Source organism: Opisthocomus hoazin, chromosome 9 (genome assembly GCF_030867145.1).
Source record: "Opisthocomus hoazin isolate bOpiHoa1 chromosome 9, bOpiHoa1.hap1, whole genome shotgun sequence".
Taxonomy (NCBI): Eukaryota; Metazoa; Chordata; class Aves; order Opisthocomiformes; family Opisthocomidae; genus Opisthocomus; species Opisthocomus hoazin.
The window spans coordinates 24509215-24527123 of NC_134422.1; the positions used below are offsets into that span (position 1 = coordinate 24509215).

Here is a 17909-nt window from a genome sequence, read left to right on the forward strand (position 1 = left end):
CCCATCCCTGGAAACATTCAAGACCAGGTTGGACAGGGCTCTGAGCAACCCGATCTAGTTAGTGGTGTCCCTGCTCGCTGCAGGGGGGTTGGACTAGATGACCTCTAGGGGTCCCTTCCAACCCAAAACTTTCTATGATTCTAAATGTGGGAAGACTCATCTGCAGGTAAACAGCAACACTCGTACAGCCAGTCAAGGGATCTGAGAAGGGATACGTCAGAACAGATACCTTTAATAAGTTCAGAGGAATTGTGATTTTGTTCTTGTTAGATGCTCTTGACTGGTATAGAGTTAACATCTCAAAGAATTAAAGTAATGCATTGCTGTAGAGAAAACTAGATTATAGTATATATCTGTATTTGCATAATACATATATTTGTGTAAAGACATGTCTAAAATCTCTGGAGTGTTTATTTTCATATACTACAGAGGCAAAACTGTTGAGAGACCCTGAAGGAGACATCTGACCTTCTTTTCTCTCAAAAACCACAGGGGCTGTATGTCTTAATTTCTGTGGATACGTTCTCATTCTTTCAGTCTTTTTTTCAAACCTAGAGGCATTGTTCAAGTGGAATTTGAAGGGTTTGTGTGTTTATCCAGAATTTCCAAACATCTGCAGCCTGCTCTGAGGAGCAGCTTCAACTGCACTGCTGGCTGTTTGGCAATCTCAAACATGCTTGCTGTGCGTATTCAGTCAGACTCTACAGCGCATGCCTGGAAACTCCATGTTTCCAGTAAACACTGGATGAAGCTGTGTGTGCATGGTATACTCTAACAGCCTGAAGCGCTGGACTGGCTGAACCCATAGTACTTTGTGCGTAAACACAGATTCTGGATAGAACTGCTGCAACTCTGCCAAAAATTCCAGATCTTTCTTTGAACAAAGTTTTCCAGTGTCTTCAGTTTTTCCAAAGACTTAGCTTCTACATTTGTGCCTTCGCCATGAAAGAATAGTCTGATTTTATTTTTTTTCCCCCAAACATACTAAGCATTTGCCTGCCAAACTCCCTCATGAGGTTTTCAAATGCCAAGGATTTGTGGACAGTCTTTCCTAGACACCTGTGTGTTTTTGTACATATATATATGTGTGTATATGCACTTGGATATAAAATAAACTGTTTCAGTAAATGCCCCATTCTTAATTGTCTGACTTGTTTGTTTGTTTGTTTGTTTTCAACAGGCAGAAATACTCAGTGTGCTCAGTCACAAAAACATCATTCAGTTCTATGGAGCTGTCATTGAACCTCCAAATTATGGCATAGTTACAGGTAAGGAGTTTTGTCTGACCTTCGTCTTAATTCTGTAAAACTCCAGTGTTACAAGATATTAACTTTACCCAGTTTTGCTAAATTGTTCTGGCTGCCTTTGAATGTTAAGAGTGCTTGGCACCACTGCCTCAATGTAAATGGGAGTGCTGGAGGTAGGAAGCAGGCTGGGAGCAGCACAGAGGCAGTTGGAGCCTGGGGTATTCTTAATGCACAAACTCAGCACTCCTTTAAATAGAAACTTTCACTCTATTCTGTGAATTGCTTTTCCTTTTTAACTTACGTGTGACAGAAACAGAGGTTTTCCTGATACAAAGTTCTGGCAAATTCTGTGAAAAGGGAACACTGAGAGTCTGCTCAGAGCAAAGCTGCACCATGAATTCTGCCTGTATTGAAAATAGGAGAACCTGTTTTGGGAACTTCCCAGCTGTGGGAAGAGCTTGAAATAGAGTGAAGGGTTTATTAGACACCATAAGACAACTCCCTTTATTCACTGGAACCTATTCATTCTGGCATTCCTAGAATTATGTGGAAGTTGGTTTTTGTGGTTTTGGGTTTTTTTCTGTCACCACTTTAAGCTTCCTTCCTTTCCTTCTTGGAGTTGGTCCAGATATAAAATAACATTACAGATAATGTAATTTCTCCCATTCCTGTATGGGAGAAACTAGGTAAAATAGTAGAAAACAAATCCAAAGCAAAGCAATCTACAGTCTGCTGAAACAATGTTTGGAGAGGTAAATACCATGAAAGCGTGCATTAGGAGGTACGTTGTGGCATGTCTGTAACACTGCAAAGAGTTTGATGCAAAGAGTAGTCTTTGCATGTGACACAGTCTAATACCAGTTGGAAACACTGCTGTTCAGGTTTTATTGGTTCTGAGATGGTGGACAGAACCTGTGAAAATTCAGTTACTTCCACCTGTCTCTTAGACGTCCGATTATCACAGTAGATGGCAGTGTAATCCGGTGGGAGCGCATCTGAGATACAGCACTGCTCTGAGCATGGGGAGCTTTACCCACAGGAGTATGAGCCTGCTGGAGGTCACGGTGTTGCAGCCAGTGCTCCAGAGGTGCATGAGGGTGACCACAGTCTGCACCACTCAGAAGATGCACTGGTGATAGCGTATAGACAGGAACTTCAGTACCTTCTTGAAGCAGTAAAAATAATAGAAAGCTAATAAATAATGTAATTTTACTATACTTTATAACATAAGCGTAATAAGTGTAAACCAGCAAGCAGAGTAACAAAGGGGATATGTAATCAACAACTTAAAATGATGTCTGGATCAGAAAGTCCTTAGTGATCTCACAGAAGGTCAGTGTTCGGAGGACATTTGACCTGCTCACCAGTCACAGGACAGACAGCAGCTAAACTAGTTCATTATGTCATTGGGAATGAGGACTCTTTAACCATCTATGAGAAAGAGACTACGTTGCGTAGTCCAACCACTTTGTTGCTCGGGGAGCTCTGATTCCACCTGGCTAAAGAAAAAAGCTTTTTTTAACAAACAACTTTGATTCTCCCTGCAACTTCCAAGGAGACTGGAGTTCTGTTGGTTGGAAGGGAAGCAGGGCTCCATTTCCCCACACCATTTTCAAATGGGAGGGTGGCTACTGAGAAAAGAAATGTTGATTGCACTTGAAATATCTTTTAGAGGGATTTTCACTCCGTGATCTTCTGGGTGGCCTTCAGTGTTGCAGGCTTAATCCTGTGTTTAGTCAGAGGTCTATTTCTTATGAGGGAAAATCCCAAACAAGAAGAAATACCGAGAAACTAATTTTTCTTCACTGCGATGGAGATGAGGGGATTCAGCCAAGTATTGGCACGTACCGAGCATTAGCTGCATGTAACGTCTTATGTAGGATTGTCAACAGAGTTCTCTGAGAAAGCCTACATCTGCAGTCAAAACACGTTTCCCTGCTGGGGTGTATGTCAGTGTTATAACTGATCATCCTGCCCAATGAGCTGCTAACATGGATCACAATATTTTAGATGTCACTGGCTGTCTCAGTCAACAGTGGTCTCAATACCTAACTTTGAGATCTGTTTTTTGACCACAGCTGCCTCCCCCCAAAAAGGTTCTTGGAGTTTGTGCCCCCCGTCTGCAGAATCACAGTGTCCCACAGCTCATCACAGGGTGGGACCAGTCAGGCATTCAGAGCTTTTCTTTTAAAGCAAATACCTCTTTTCCATTATTGACAGAAAATTATCCTTGCGATACGATTTCCAAATCCATAAGCTCCTAGTAAAAACCCGTGACACGAGTGAATATGTAGAAGAAATAGTAAAGGATCGAGCTTTGTTGATTCAAGCTTGCTTGCCTCTGTTCACACAGAGTGGCAAAGGGCTTGGGGAGCTGAGTTCTCCCTGACCCTGGTAGATCAAGTTATGCATTGTAAAGGCATGCAAAGCGTGCAGCCAGCCTATTCCTGAAGAATCCATTTATAATGCAGATGATGACGTCATGGGTAAAAAAAGCTGATGTTTTAATTGAGGAAATGTGCAGGTCAGCAGCTTACTCCTCTTTCAGTGACATCAGAAGCAACACTGCTGTCTCCTGCAGAGGCTCCTTTCAGCGGGAAGTCCTGCAGTACTGATCCAAAACTAACTTGCCACTGGAGTGTTTATTTTCAAGGGACTTCCTGGTTTCTGCCTCTTCCCTTTCATTTCGTGCTGGAATCTTCTCATGTGGCCTGCCATATTCTAGGCTGCAGATTCAGTCTCGTCCCACAGTTTCCTTCTCCACACGGCAATCTCCCAGTGGCTTTCATTTCTTTGATGAGGAGCAATGTTTATTTTTTATGCATTTAGCCTATCAAGTATGATTCATTGATTAATTAAATAACAACAATTTGGAAGTATTTGATGTAGTCTTGGAGGGAACGATTTTATGGCTCCTTTGAAATGTCTGAAATTAAGCATTTCAATTGTATACCAGCTGGTTTGCTACCTTAGGTATGAAGAATTTGGGAGTCTTGTAGGTTTTAAATTCTGCCGGAGAAGCACACTGAATAGCCTTGGGAGAAAGGGACGAAAGGCTTGAAGTTGCTCATTGCATCCCCCTGGTCTTTGTGCTACTTGGGCTATGCTGGGTGGCATATGCCCACTCTGTCCTTGCAACCAGATAGAAGAAAATGTATCTGCTGCTTCAATTCATGAACCTTCTGTTGTGTTTTCAGTGAAAGATGAATGAATAGTAAATAAGGAGAAAGCTTATTTAGTAAATACTAAGCAGAGGAGCTACAGCCTTTCGAACATGACCTGCAGCACATGGAAATATGGCCTGCTTACCTCAGGGTTAGACCTCTAGTTTCATCCTTCAGTATTTTTTATGAACAAATTATTTGATCTGCCATTCTGTTTCTCCATGGGGAAATAGGAAAACAAAATTTTCGTTTCCCTTTCTACTTGAAAACCCTTTCTTCCTAACAGAACATTAATCTGGTTTTACTTTAAAAAAAACCAAAATCCTTTGTTACGCGGCATAATTTGTATGTAGTAATGCTCACCAGTGGGGAATATCCTCTGTCTTTGGAAATAGTAAGAAGGATCTGATACCATCAAACTCATCCGTTAACTGCTCTTCTGATCAGGAGTGGCACATTCACCATTTAAATAGGTAAGAATTTTAAGTTATATCAAAGTGGCACTGTAGAGGTTACAGTTGTCTCCAGTTTCACATCTAAATATGTGTAGGTGTCACTAGCTTGTTATTCCAGCTCTCAGCCCCAAGAGCTCTGACAGAATCACAGAACGGTAGGGGTTGGACGGGACCTCTGTGGGTCATCTAGTCCAACCCTCCTGCTGAAGCAGGGTCACCTACAGTAGGCTGTAGAGGACCTTGTCCAGGCGGGTCTTGAATATCTCCAGAGAAGGAGACTCCACAACCTCCCTGGGCAGCCTGTTCCAGTGCTCCGTCACCCTCAGAGGGAAGAAGTTCTTCCTCATGTTCAGACGGAACTTCCTCTGCTTCAGTTTGTGCCCATTGCCCCTTGTCCTGTCACTGGGCACCACTGAAAAGAGTCTGGCCTCATCCTCCTGACACCCACCCTTGAGATATTTGTAAGTATATATTAGGTCCCCTCGCAGCCTTCTCTTCTTCAGGCTGAACAAGCCCAGCTCCCTCAGCCTCTCCTCGTAGGGGAGATGCTCCAGTCCCCTCACCATCCTCGTAGCCCTCTGCTGGACTCTCTCCAGAAGCTCTTCATCTTTCTTGAACTGGGGAGCCCAGAACTGGACAGAGTACTCCAGATGAGGCCTCACTAGGGCAGTGTAGAGGGAATTGACAGTCGGGCTGGATTCCATCTGCCACGCTTGAAAACACGAACGGGCTAAAAAACCCCTTGTTTGTACGTATATAATTCTGCTGTGGATTTCTGTAGGTGTAGTTGAGAGAAGTTAAGAAAAAGGTCAGTTGATCTGAACAAGGAGCATACAGAACCTTTTACTCTGGAATTTGAACTGCTTTGACTGAGCTTTCTTGACACCAGATCCTTCTAATGTCTTTTCATTTTAATGCCTGTTGTTACATAGGATTTTACTGGTTTTTTTTTCTTCCCCTTAGCAGTAGGTTATGTCTGTGTTGGGATAATCAGAACAGAATACCACTCTCCTGCTACACTACAAATAATACTAGCTGCTGAACCCAAATTCTTTGTCATTAAGCCAGAGGCTGACTGCTTTCTAGAACTGGCAGAGTTTCTATTAGACCTTTCAGTTTAGGTGCAATGTTTTAAAATGCCACATGAGTTTGTTGTTGTTTTTTTAACAGAGTATGCTTCTGCTGGCTCACTGTTTGATTACATTAATAGTAACAAAAGTGAAGAGATGGATATGGATCATATCATGACCTGGGCAACTGACATAGCTAAAGGTAAGCAAGATGAGCGGTGCATTACTATCCTACACAGCCAGCAAAGTGTACAGCTGGAGATGCTTTCCTATGAAGTCAGGAAAGCCTTCCTGTACTTCCTTATTTAAACTGTAAAAAGCAACCCAAACCACCAAACATTAAAAAAAGCAAACCCCATTCACTGTGTTTTTAGATATGTTCTTTGGTTGTTATGAATCCAAAATAATTTCTGGAGTGAAAATGGCTTCTGTGAGCCAGTTTTACTTCTGGTTTGCCCCTAAGTCCGAAGAGGATAATTTTGATGGTGTGGAGTAATTATGAGGTAAAGTGCATAATTATCCTTATGTTTGATTTGAATGGGGACATTTAAGGAAGTTAAGGGCTTATTCTCAGCCAACGTACTGAGATTAGTCCTATAATAATGCAGAACAAGCTGTTTTGTCCTTGTGTTCTCTGTGATCACACAAGAATTAGTGTAAACTAATGAACAATAAATTCATATCTTGGCTTCCCTGTGTTGACACCACCTCAGAGAAAGTAACTAAATATGGCGTTAAAAAGCATTAACATACCCATATAGATGCTCCGAGAGATATATGAGCTTTGCTTAGTGCTTTTTACTGAAAGTAGATTATGGGAAGCTTTGCTTCTCCTTCAGCATATCAATATGAATCATAGAATCGTAGAATGGTAAGGGTTGGAAGGGACCTTAAAGATCATCTGGTTCCAACCCCCGTGCCATGAGCAGGGACTTCTTCCACCAGACCAGGTTGCTTAGAGCTCCATCCAGCCTGGTCTTGAACACTGCCAGGGAGGGGGCAGCCACAGCTTCTCTGGGCCACCTGTGCCCCAGCGCCTCACCACCCTCATGGTGAAGAATTTCTTCCTAATATCTAAACTAAATCTGCCCTCTTTTAGTTTAGAGCCGTTCCCCCTTGTCCTATCACTACACACCCTTGTGAAAAGCCCCTCTCCATCCTTCTTGTAGGCCCCTTCAGGTACTGGAAGGCTGCTATAAGGTCACCCTGGAGCCTTCTCTTCTCCAGGCTGAACAGCCCCAACTCCCTCAGCCTGTCCTCATAGGAGAGGTACTCCAGCCCTCTGATCATCTTTGTGGCCCTTCTCTGGACCTTCTCCAACACATCCATGTCCTGCTTATTATGGGGACTCGAGAGCTGGACACAGTACTCCAGGTGGGGTCTCATGAGAGCGGAGTAAAGGGGCAGAATCACCTCCCTTGACCTGCTGGCCACGCTTCTCTTGGTGCAGGTCAGGATACGGTTGGCTTTCGGGGCTGCAAGCGCATATTGCCGGCTCATGTTGAGCTTCTCATCCACCAGTAGCCCCAAGTCCTTCTCCTTGGCATAGATATGGCATTCAGATACGCCAGCTTGTAATGAAGACAGCTGGTGGGAACCGCTGATAGGTGAAGACCATGTTCAGCCTGCCTAACTATAGATTGTTCCCTTGTTTTGTGTAGGAATGCACTATTTACACATGGAAGCTCCAGTGAAAGTAATCCACAGGGACCTGAAGTCCAGGAATGGTAAAGTAGCAAAACACTGAAACGCTCTGCACTTACTGTTACCTGTTAATGTAGCATTTAAATCTGTACCTGAGCTTTGTGAGCATGCAGAACTAACGCATGCCTTGGCTGTTGTCAGGCTGCACTAGGAGTTGTTGAGGCACAGAAGAGCCTCTTCCCTCCTCTCCATCCTGAGCCTGTCTGTGCTTCGTTACAGTCCCTGGCATCATTTAGAGCACTGTGGAGGGCTTTCTCAAGTTGTGTCTTGCTGACCATGATTGTACCCTGATAAGATTGTATCTTATCAGCTGACAGACATTGCCTGGACCCTCCTCACTTCCTTTTTCTATTTGGAAGGGTTGAGTACCAGGAGAGGCTGGCAGATGCCAGACATGATAGACTGAATAAAGTCTATTACTTCTTATCTGAAAATCTTGTCTTTACTGTGGCCTGTTTTGAGGTTTGACAGATATTTATGTTTCTGAGTAATATGCACTCAAGTGTGGAGCTGCACTGGTTAGTCTGTACTTGGCAGTTGATGACCATTTATGAAGTTTGCAGAACGTTGCCTTTTAACTGAAACTTTCACTACTAGTACTGGGATAGGAGCGATGTAGATTTTAAGAATGCACACGGGGGGAGATAATAGTCAAGAAAAGTCTAGATATCACCTCAGTTGTAAGTTTTCTCCTTTTATTGATTAGTCTTTCAGAGAGCTTCTTGTTAAGCCTAACTACATTGGGGAGAATGAAGTTTGTCTGTAGCGTTTGTTCAGAGGCTTACAGGTGTTCAGCAGATGTTCTCTAAAGCTTCTCAGAGAAGCCAGGACAATAGTGCTTGTGTGCATGTTCAGGTGCTTGCTCACTGCAGGATCATTTTTCTTGATTAAATGCAAAGTCTTTTGCTGTGAAAATGTAGTGTATTTATTTTAATAGCATTCTTGTAACCTATTGTTTTTTCATTTTCAGTTGTTATAGCTGCTGATGGCGTGTTAAAGGTATGAACATTTTAATTATTTGTAGAGAGGTGCTGCTGCTTGACTTGATGTTTTGATGCCTACTGAATGAGATTGATATCCTAATATCTGTTTATTTTTTATTAATGTTTTGCCAGATCTGTGATTTTGGTGCCTCAAGGTTCCACTCCCATACAACACACATGTCATTAGTGGGCACTTTTCCATGGATGGCCCCAGAAGTTATCCAAAGTCTCCCAGTGTCTGAAACGTGTGACACATACTCGTATGGAGTGGTGAGTCCCTCTCATTTCCCTATGCGTAGTAATAAATCTCTAGTATGACATAATTCGTGCAATGCAAGAGCAACAATTCTAAATAAGGACAACAAAAATTATCACACTTTCTTTCAAGACCAACCCATAATTTATAATTACATGCTTGAAAATGATAGGAAGAACAGTGTCTTGCATGTTTAGTAAGATCCTTATGTGATTAAGTTAGCAGCATACCAATATAGGAACTCCATGCTTTGCCACAAGTATTCAGGATATGTCCAAAGGCTCGCAGGAGCCACTGAACAATCTGCATCATGAATCTCTGCTTGTTTTTTTTAGTGGAACAGAAGAGAAAAAGGTTGTCTTGCCATAGGTATGTAACAGGATGAAATTATTGGGATTCCGCTTCCCATAAAATGGAATGACACTGATCTTATGTTAAAAAGTAAGCCACTTCTCCATGCTTAATTGTTTAAAAGACCCTGCTGTCATTAGCTGTGAGAATAGAGACTGTACCTCTTGTGGAGGTAGACGCCATGTCTAGAAAATACAGAAAAGACCAGCATTGCTTTGCCATTTTTCTGAAGGAGGAACAATCACTTAATAATTCATCAGAATATCAGGTTTTCAGGTACAGTAATGTGAATTATTTCAGTCTGTCCACAGTTAAACTCTAATTTGGTTTTGCTCTGCAATGCAAAACAAGTTAGAAATAGCCCTACTGGTGAGACCAATTGTGTGCCTAGCCCTATAGGCTCTTCTCTGACAGAGAGCAGTAATGAATGCTTTGTGGGAAACAGGAAAGGAAGTGGGGCTGTAGTTTCCATGCATACCTCTGTATTAACCATTTTTGGTTTTGAGTTCAGTGGTGGGTAGCAGAATGAGGAATTCTTTCAGTACCTGTCAAGTATTGCCTCTTTGAAGGATGGGAGGAGATAGAGGTGCGGGAAGCACTATGGTTTTAAGCTAGCACCTCTGGCTGTACATAGCTAAGCTGATGTCCCAATGGAAGATGACTTAAACTTTTTGCCAAACAGTTGTTTATAGTGAAAAAAATATGAAAGATGATGTGGCATCACTTACAAATGAAAAGTTGAAGGTGTGCAAGGAGGGAGAAAAAGCAGATTCAACATCCTTGCTTGCTTAACTGAACTAGGTCACAAATAGTAAGAGAACATAAGGTAACAAATGTACATGTTAATGTAAACTGTTACTGGAAGCAATCACATATTATCCACTGAAGGGAAACATTCCAGTTTCAAAACAAAGCAAAAACGTTAGAGGAGAAATTCCAAACATGGTCTTATAGCTCAAACTGCTCACATAGTCATCTTGGTGTGAATTGACTGTAAGTAATGTTCTAGAAGTGGGAGAAGGTAAGAAATTGTTTAATATCATGTCAAGTATTACAAGAGCCTTGGGAACAGTATGTCGCACATAGTTTATTCTTCCTTGTCCAAAAGGTAGAGCTCCCTTGACAGTTCTGTGCTTGGAGGTAAAACTCAACTACCCTCTGTATGACAACAGTTCAGTGTTACTAGAATATTTTGATGTGGTTAAGAGTGTACGGTGCTACTTCAGTATGCCTAATAATATTTGACCCACATTTTTTAATATATTATTTTTGAGCTAATGTGTTCTACTGTGGGTAGAAGCTTAAGAATTCATAAGCATGTAGGAATGAATTAATCTTTTTATAACTCTAATCTTGGAACACCACTGTTTTCAGGGGAAATAGAGGGGTAGAAATGAAGAATGGCAGTGGCCCATGTTCTCTGCTGATGAAATTACTGACGTAAAGAGGTTATTCCAGCAAGAAATTGTCCGAATAGAATGTTGAAAGTTGGAATCTCCCTATAAGAAGTGTTAGACTATCAGAGAATTAGCTAGGAGATTGAAAACAAAAAATCTTAGAAAGGGTATTTTTGTCTTTTCAAATGATTATCATCTATAAAAACAAAATTTAAAGAATCTCTTTTCAAAATGTAACACTTGCCAGCAGCTTTTGTGCTAGAGAGACAAATCTGCTTTTCTTCAGTTAAAGTTCTGTTAACAAAGAACAGAATACTTTCAAATGTAAACTAGTAAGATGCTAGGAATAGATACTCTGTTTGCAATATTTGTCGCCTTCCCCATGGTTTCTTTAATTTCTTTTCTGCTGTTTTTTTTTTCCTGACTGGCTTTTCTTTGTACAAAGGAGTCTGAGATTTTAAATGTTCTGCATAAGGTGTGCAAGAGCTTTTTTCCATGAAGTGTCAAAGTCTTTCTGCAACCTTGTAGGTCTGGGTTGCTCCTCAGCTGAAATGAGTTTTCCTCTTTGTGAACAGTTGCATCTATGTTTATAGCTAACGTTCAGATTAGTTTGTCTTGCTCTTCATGGATGGTTAAATAGGTCCATATATTCTCTTTGATACATAGTAAATAATTTATAATACTGCCATGAAATGCTAAAGCTAAATGTTCCAGGAGATTTAGTACAACACAGAGACACATCTTGCACTTTTCTTCAGCCATACTGTGATTCTCTTTCCTAATGCATTTCCAAATCCATACGCTAAACAGCAGGTACCAAGTGTTAAGTGATCAGCCCAGAAGTTAACTCGCATGTCATTGTGTGTGTTGCTTAAAGATGTTTCCTTGCTTCTCTTCCAGATATGAAAGTATATGTGGAATTACAATGTTCACTCTAAAAGCTGTTTTGAAATCATGAAGATACATGCTCAGAATATGTTATCCTGGCAAAACTGTTTGTAGTGCACTGCAGTGTGTGTTTGTTGTTTCAATATAAATGTGTTTAAACATAGAAAGCTTATGCGATGTAGCTGAATTATTTTAACATGTACAAGAACAAAAAAGTAAAACCATTAACTGGCTATTGGTAGCCTAGAGACTGCCATTAAGTGTAGCAGCTGTTATGCTCCTAGGAATAGTTCATACATTGCGTTAGCTATGAGAACATACGTTATTTATAGAGGGAATGCTGGCCAGCTCCAGGGGTTATCCCTTACTCTTTTTGAAAAGAATTATGAGATCTTTAACTTCCACTTGGATCAATGCAGAGAAGACTGACCTAATTTTCATGCCTAAGGGCAGTACCTCTAAGAGTGCAGCCCTTTCTGTTTATGCTGTACTTCCGCTGATTGTGGCTTCTGACCCTCATCTGTGAATACTTTCCTATCAAGAGGAACGTACCTTTTTTCAGTGAAGATGTTCCGAGTGTTTGCTTTTTCTCATGTAACTAATTTTGGATGTTCCCTATCCTATCCAGCACTTTGAATCTTTGTTGGCTTTGCACTCAGGTGGGTGTGTAGGAGTTTTGTTGTTTTGTTTTTTTCCTTCTGATGATTGTCACATAGTTGAGAGGGTAAGAATTGAAATGCACAGCTGAGCTAACAGAAGTAATTGTGTGAGCTTTTTCTGAAGACCACGTAATTCTTACTCTCAGCTTCATGTGTAGGATGAACATTCATACATTTGTCTCTCCTTTCTGTTTCTCTGTATGCAAAGAAAAGCCCAACATCTTCAGAGGCCACAGCTTACAAACCACTACATTAAATGATCTTGCTTTGTTTTCCTTCATTGTGTCTAGCTTGGCTGTTTCTTTGTGAGCACCTGCTGTCTGTTATCACAGAGATGTGATGTGATCAGGAAAGCAGGTGATCCTCACCGTCAGAGATGGGAGGGGAAGTGAACCGTGTCAGTATCAATTAAATTACACCAGAAATGGAAGGTAGATTGATTTCCATATGAGGTGAGCTGGGGAGCCAGTTCTGAAAATGAGCAGAGTTGTATTTCACAATAAAGAGGCCGGGGTAAGTCAGGGTGAGGTGCTTATTCTGCTGCTGAGTGACCCTGGGGACAGGAAGAGACAAATGGGAATGCAGAAGATACCCATTTGCTGCTTCTAAGAAAAACTGATAATGCCGTCATTCACCTTAGCTGAGGATTCAGGGTAGCTGATTCATGAGATTGGGTTGAGGCTCATATAGAACTGAAGACAGAGATAATCACCATTGGAAGGAAAGGCTTTATCTACGCCATTGGCCTGAACATGAAACTTGCATTGCTGTTAGAACATTTTCTAAACCTGTGTGAATAAATACAATGATTTCTGATATCCCGCTTTGGTATATTTTACTTTGTTCTACTATTAGTAAAAAATGAGACATTAAGAAAAATTCCTCGTACTGTGTCAGTTTGCTGTTTTTCTCTTGAACTATGTGCAGTCTTGAAGTGTTTTAAGCTGGTGCTGTTGGTTTAGGAAGGCAGTGATCCATACAGGCAGTAGAAATAAACACTAGAAGTGTCATGACAAAGGAATCCAGAGCAAAATGTTCTGCGCACGCTTATATACATGAATGAAATGAGACAACTCTTACTATTTACAGCCTTCGAAAGAAAGGTAGCAGAGCAGTATAGTTTTCCTGCTCAAGACTCTTGGAGACATTTAACATGTATTTCATTGTTCTGTACTTGGAAGATGTTTTTAGATACTGGTCTGGCTGATGTACAAACTTGAGTTTCTTCTCTGTGGTTTCCTGGTACAGCCGTTAAGATGAGGTAGTTCTGCAAGGCTGCTCAACTGCATGTTTGATTTGGTCCAGGGGCTTTTGTTTTAAACTGTATGCTTTGTACGCTGCTTTTTTTGTCTAAATTACATGGGACTGCTAAATTATTTCCTTCTCTCACAGTTAAATTTCCTTCTCTACCATTAGAGAGGTGATAATTGCAATTACAAATTGAGATACCGTTTTTTTCCTTCTGAAAGGAATGAATTAAAGCAAATGGGAGAGTTGAATACACATATATTTCTTATTCTCAGGAAAACTCTCCTTTTACTTATTTTTCCAGGATACCCTTACCTTTACCTTTTTCTGAAGCATGCAGATCATTCCGGTAGGTCTATTGATGGACTACCCTGTTCACTTGATTAAAGGCCCAACTCTGCTTCAGTGCATTTTTTCTGCTTGAGCAGCATCTACCAATATTCTTGCATTATCTTTCTAATTACCTTCATAGCTGGCCAGAATCCATTTGAAATGGTATAACTGGAATAAGCCTGGGTACTCACCCAAATAGTGAGTATATAGAGACTTGCATAAGGGTCTTAATGCATTTAGTCAGATCCTATGTAAATTATGTCTTTTTTGTTGATATGCTTGGTATATGGTATTTAGATATTTATAGCAAGATACGTAGATGAAGGTTCTGATTTAAAAAAAAAAAAAAAAGAAAAAAGAAGAAAAAAAGAGACATATACAAATGAAGGTACAAAGTGCCTGGTAATTTGGTTGAACTCCGACATGTAGTGCCAATGGCAGAAAAGCAAGTAACATTCATTGACTTGAAGCCTTTTTGGTGATGCCAAAGTCTTTTCTGCAGAGTAGCTTAGATTCTTGGGTACTGTGTTAACCAGAATGCTAAAAGCATGCAAAATTAGGAGATCTTTCTGTATCTAAGGACAGTGCATCTGTAAGGTACTGAGGAGAGCAGAGTAATTTTCTATATGCTGTGTATTGTTTGGTTTTAACATAGCCACGTACTTGGAGATAAGTAATTACAGTTTTGCTTGCAAAATTATATTTAATATTTTCATAGGCATGTCATAGGAGCAAAATACCTTCTGGATCATATTCTGACTACTGACAAGCACTAGTTGCAATCATATAGAAATATTTTTAAATGCAAAATGAGTACAAAGCAAAGATGTGTCTGGTTGGGGCTGAGAAGGAGAGGAGTTCATTGTCTTCCCAAGTCTCAACTGCCAAATGTGAACTTTATAGTATACAAAGAAAGTAAAAAGCATTTTCCATGGCTCTCACAAAATTGCAGGCATTAGACCCCGCACAACCTGGTTTTTCATCTGGGCTTTTCTGTAGAGGAAAAAGCAGAAACATTCAAATTAATTTAGTGAGAGGATCTTGCACACAAACACTGGTCCAAGTTCCTGCAAATGGAAACTGGTTGCCTGATAATTGGATACAGAATAGTGCTGTATCGAGGTTTAATAATGTATTTAAAATACAAAGTACAGAAATAAAAATTCTTTTCTTTTTTTCTGTTCCAGGTTCTCTGGGAGATGCTAACAAGGGAGGTCCCCTTTAAAGGCTTGGAAGGATTACAAGTAGCTTGGCTTGTAGTGGAAAAAAACGAGGTAAGACTACGTTTCTACATTCAGGTACATAGATCAGAAAACAGTATTGGGGTTTTGCAAAAGACTTTTTCATCTTCTTCAAATTGAAAGTAAGTTCACGCGTATGGAAAGATTAGCAGTAGGAGCTAACACAAAGGGTCAAAGTGATGTTATTCCTCATGAATGGACCCTTTACATCTAATTGTTGCAGCTTCACGTCGTGATGCTGTAGATCAAAAATTGTACAAGTACTGTACTAGTTTCTCAGTCTCAATTGTAAAACCTAGGGGTTTGTTCTTAGTGATGAAAGAAGCCATTGCGTCCAAGGTAGGGGAACAGTTTAACTCCATCTCCTGCGTTTAGGACATCTTTTTACTGGCCGGGAGTTGATATATCTGTAAGAGACCTTCAGCTACTTCAACTTAACTCTCCCAGCAGGAGTCACTATAGTACAAGAAACTGCCGCTTAGATGAAAATTTCAAAAATAAAAGAAGAAAAAATAGTTTTAAAAAAAGAGAGAAATTACAGTTTTGCCACCTACGTTCAACACTACATTGAAGATGAGCTCCTCACTGGTATCGGCAAGGCTGTGGCATAGCTGCAAGCCTCCTCATGCAGAGTCTTTCCATTTCAAAAGGACTTCAGTGGTGTAAACACCGTTTGTACAGTGTCCCCAGCCTCGCTTTTCTTCTTCTCATAAATTGAGGCTTTCAGCTAGTTGGACATGTGAGCGTATATCTGAACACATAGTCCCTTGATATCAAAGACAGTAACTACATTTAAAAAACATTTAAAGTTGTGACTGTACCACACACAGACAAGCATGGAAATCCTCCACAAAGATGAAACCTCCTCTATCTAGACACAGCGGAAGCTTGGGAAACATTACAATGGCGAGGCAGTGGCTGTACAATACAGATTCCTATTATTCTACATAAACTGTTTCTCAAAATGTTTCAGAGTTAAACAGAGGAGTTAGGTTTCCTCCTCTTAGTTTAATATTTTTTGTTGGTGTTTTTTTTCCCTGCTCTTTTTTTCTTCTGTTTGAGGACTGGATTAATTCCAGTGAGTGATACTGTGATATACAGATTAGTCAGAAATGCTGCACTAACAGTGTGAAAGGTTAAGGCTGTGGTCTTCTACAGTGTTTGTCAGAGCAGAAGGCACAATGAGGCTCTTTCTCCTAGTTTAGGAAAAGCCTCATACATCAGTTTGAAGGAGGAACCACAAAGCCTTCCATCAACAGTATTTCTCTATGCCTACCATGTGCGGTTTTATGTGAAGAGTACAGAGTGGCATTGGGAACATTGTAAAGAGATGTAGTCATACGCTGAAAGATGTTGGAGGGTAAAACACACACTTCTCTGCAGTTCTTCAGAGCAAGGAACTGTGTAAAATACAGTAGGAACAAAATGTGGAAACGATCACTGTTTTTACTTGTGGCTGAAGAAACCTAACGGGTGACATGTTCAGAGCCAGCTGTTTGGCTGCCAGGTACCCCTAGCGTGTTGCTACCATCTTCTTTGCTAGGTGGCAGGGCGCCAGGGCATTAACGCTTGCTTACATAGTTTTTATTTTTTCTGGCCGTGACTTAAGGCTTATGCTGAGCATGTTCCCTGTAAAAGTCAGCTTGTGCTGCTTTGCTTCATAGTTCTATGTCCCAAAGCAAGTGTGAGGGTCAGGTTCTGCTCTCAGTTCAATCTGTTGACATCATGGGGGTTGCATAGTTCCAGTTCACAACAGAACTGAATCACTGTTGAGCCAGCCCTTCATTTTTTGCACTGCAAGTCTCTTACTAAAATCAGTGTGGGTCTGAGGCCAAAACATAATTGCACAGGGTGAAGAATCCCCCTTTGCAAAGGCAGAGCCCAACAAATGAAGTGGATTTTAGTGATTCTGTATGGGTCTTTTTCGACTCTCAGCATAATTTCACAGTGTAAATTTTATTCTGGTAGAGTTTCTTGTTTTAATCCAGAAAAGAAAAACATGAGAGTTCAGATTATACTAGGTGTGAGAAACATCATCTTTATTATAATATGACACTTTTGGAACCTACTATCTCTATAATACATGACAGATAACATTCTGTACAAGTGAGACATGCAAATGGTGATTGCAGCTGATTTTCCACCTCCTGGACAGCGAGGGTTACAGACAAATACTGTAGCAAGACTAGCCAGTATATTTTTAGACTAATGACTCAACCAGAGATCAAGCACCAGTACAATTTGTTTATGCATTGTACAAATTTCTGTGTATTTCTTGCACAGAAAGCTTTGCACCTTAAGGTGTTACATTATTTTAATAATCATACTCCTGCAGTGCCCTGGCTCTGTGTCTCATGTTTCCAGTTTTCATGGTGTTCAAATGCTTGTGCAGCAGAATGTTAACTCTCACTTTGGCTGCTGTGGCTTGCAGGCTTTGCAGGTCACGTTGCAATAATATAATGGTACAATTTGACACAACTTGCTCTGCTTTGCTTCTGAAATGCCAGGAGTAGGACAGATCAAAGGGTATTCCTGGCAGGTTGGTCTGAATAGGGCTGTAATACCTGGTTCTCACCTGTTACAGGACAGGGAACCCTTTTTCCAGCTTGACCCCTCTTGTATTTGGACCCATTTTCACTAAGGAAATGGGGGTTTTTTAATCTATGTATTTTTTTAATTTAGTATGAAACATCTCAAGTCAGTTAACTGCCTTAGCAAGAGCAGAGTGATCTCCTTATATGCATAATGTTGTCAGGATGCACGTTTAATCTCAACTGGAGAGGCTTCAGTATCTGGATGTGTGTATATTAGAATGCATTTGCTTTTAGACTTTCTAATGTGGAGGCAGAGTCTTTAAAGCAGAAGTCCTCCAAGACTGACTGAGGGAGTCTTTTAGTTGTTTAAAACTCTCAG

At 40.7% G+C, this 17909-nt stretch overlaps 1 protein-coding gene across 3 annotated transcripts in view; it reads left to right on the plus strand.

Moving 5' to 3' along the window:
- The window catches only part of MAP3K20 (mitogen-activated protein kinase kinase kinase 20), a 96451-nt gene that overhangs the window by 33151 nt on the left and 45391 nt on the right, over positions 1 to 17909 (plus strand). For all 3 annotated transcript variants that reach the window (XM_075431196.1, XM_075431197.1, XM_075431195.1), the window contains exons 3-8: positions 1181 to 1268; positions 6037 to 6138; positions 7598 to 7663; positions 8611 to 8639; positions 8756 to 8893; positions 14943 to 15029. In XM_075431196.1, the coding sequence (XP_075287311.1) occupies positions 1181 to 1268; positions 6037 to 6138; positions 7598 to 7663; positions 8611 to 8639; positions 8756 to 8893; positions 14943 to 15029 (510 nt within the window). The remainder of the gene's footprint in view (positions 1 to 1180; positions 1269 to 6036; positions 6139 to 7597; positions 7664 to 8610; positions 8640 to 8755; positions 8894 to 14942; positions 15030 to 17909) is intronic.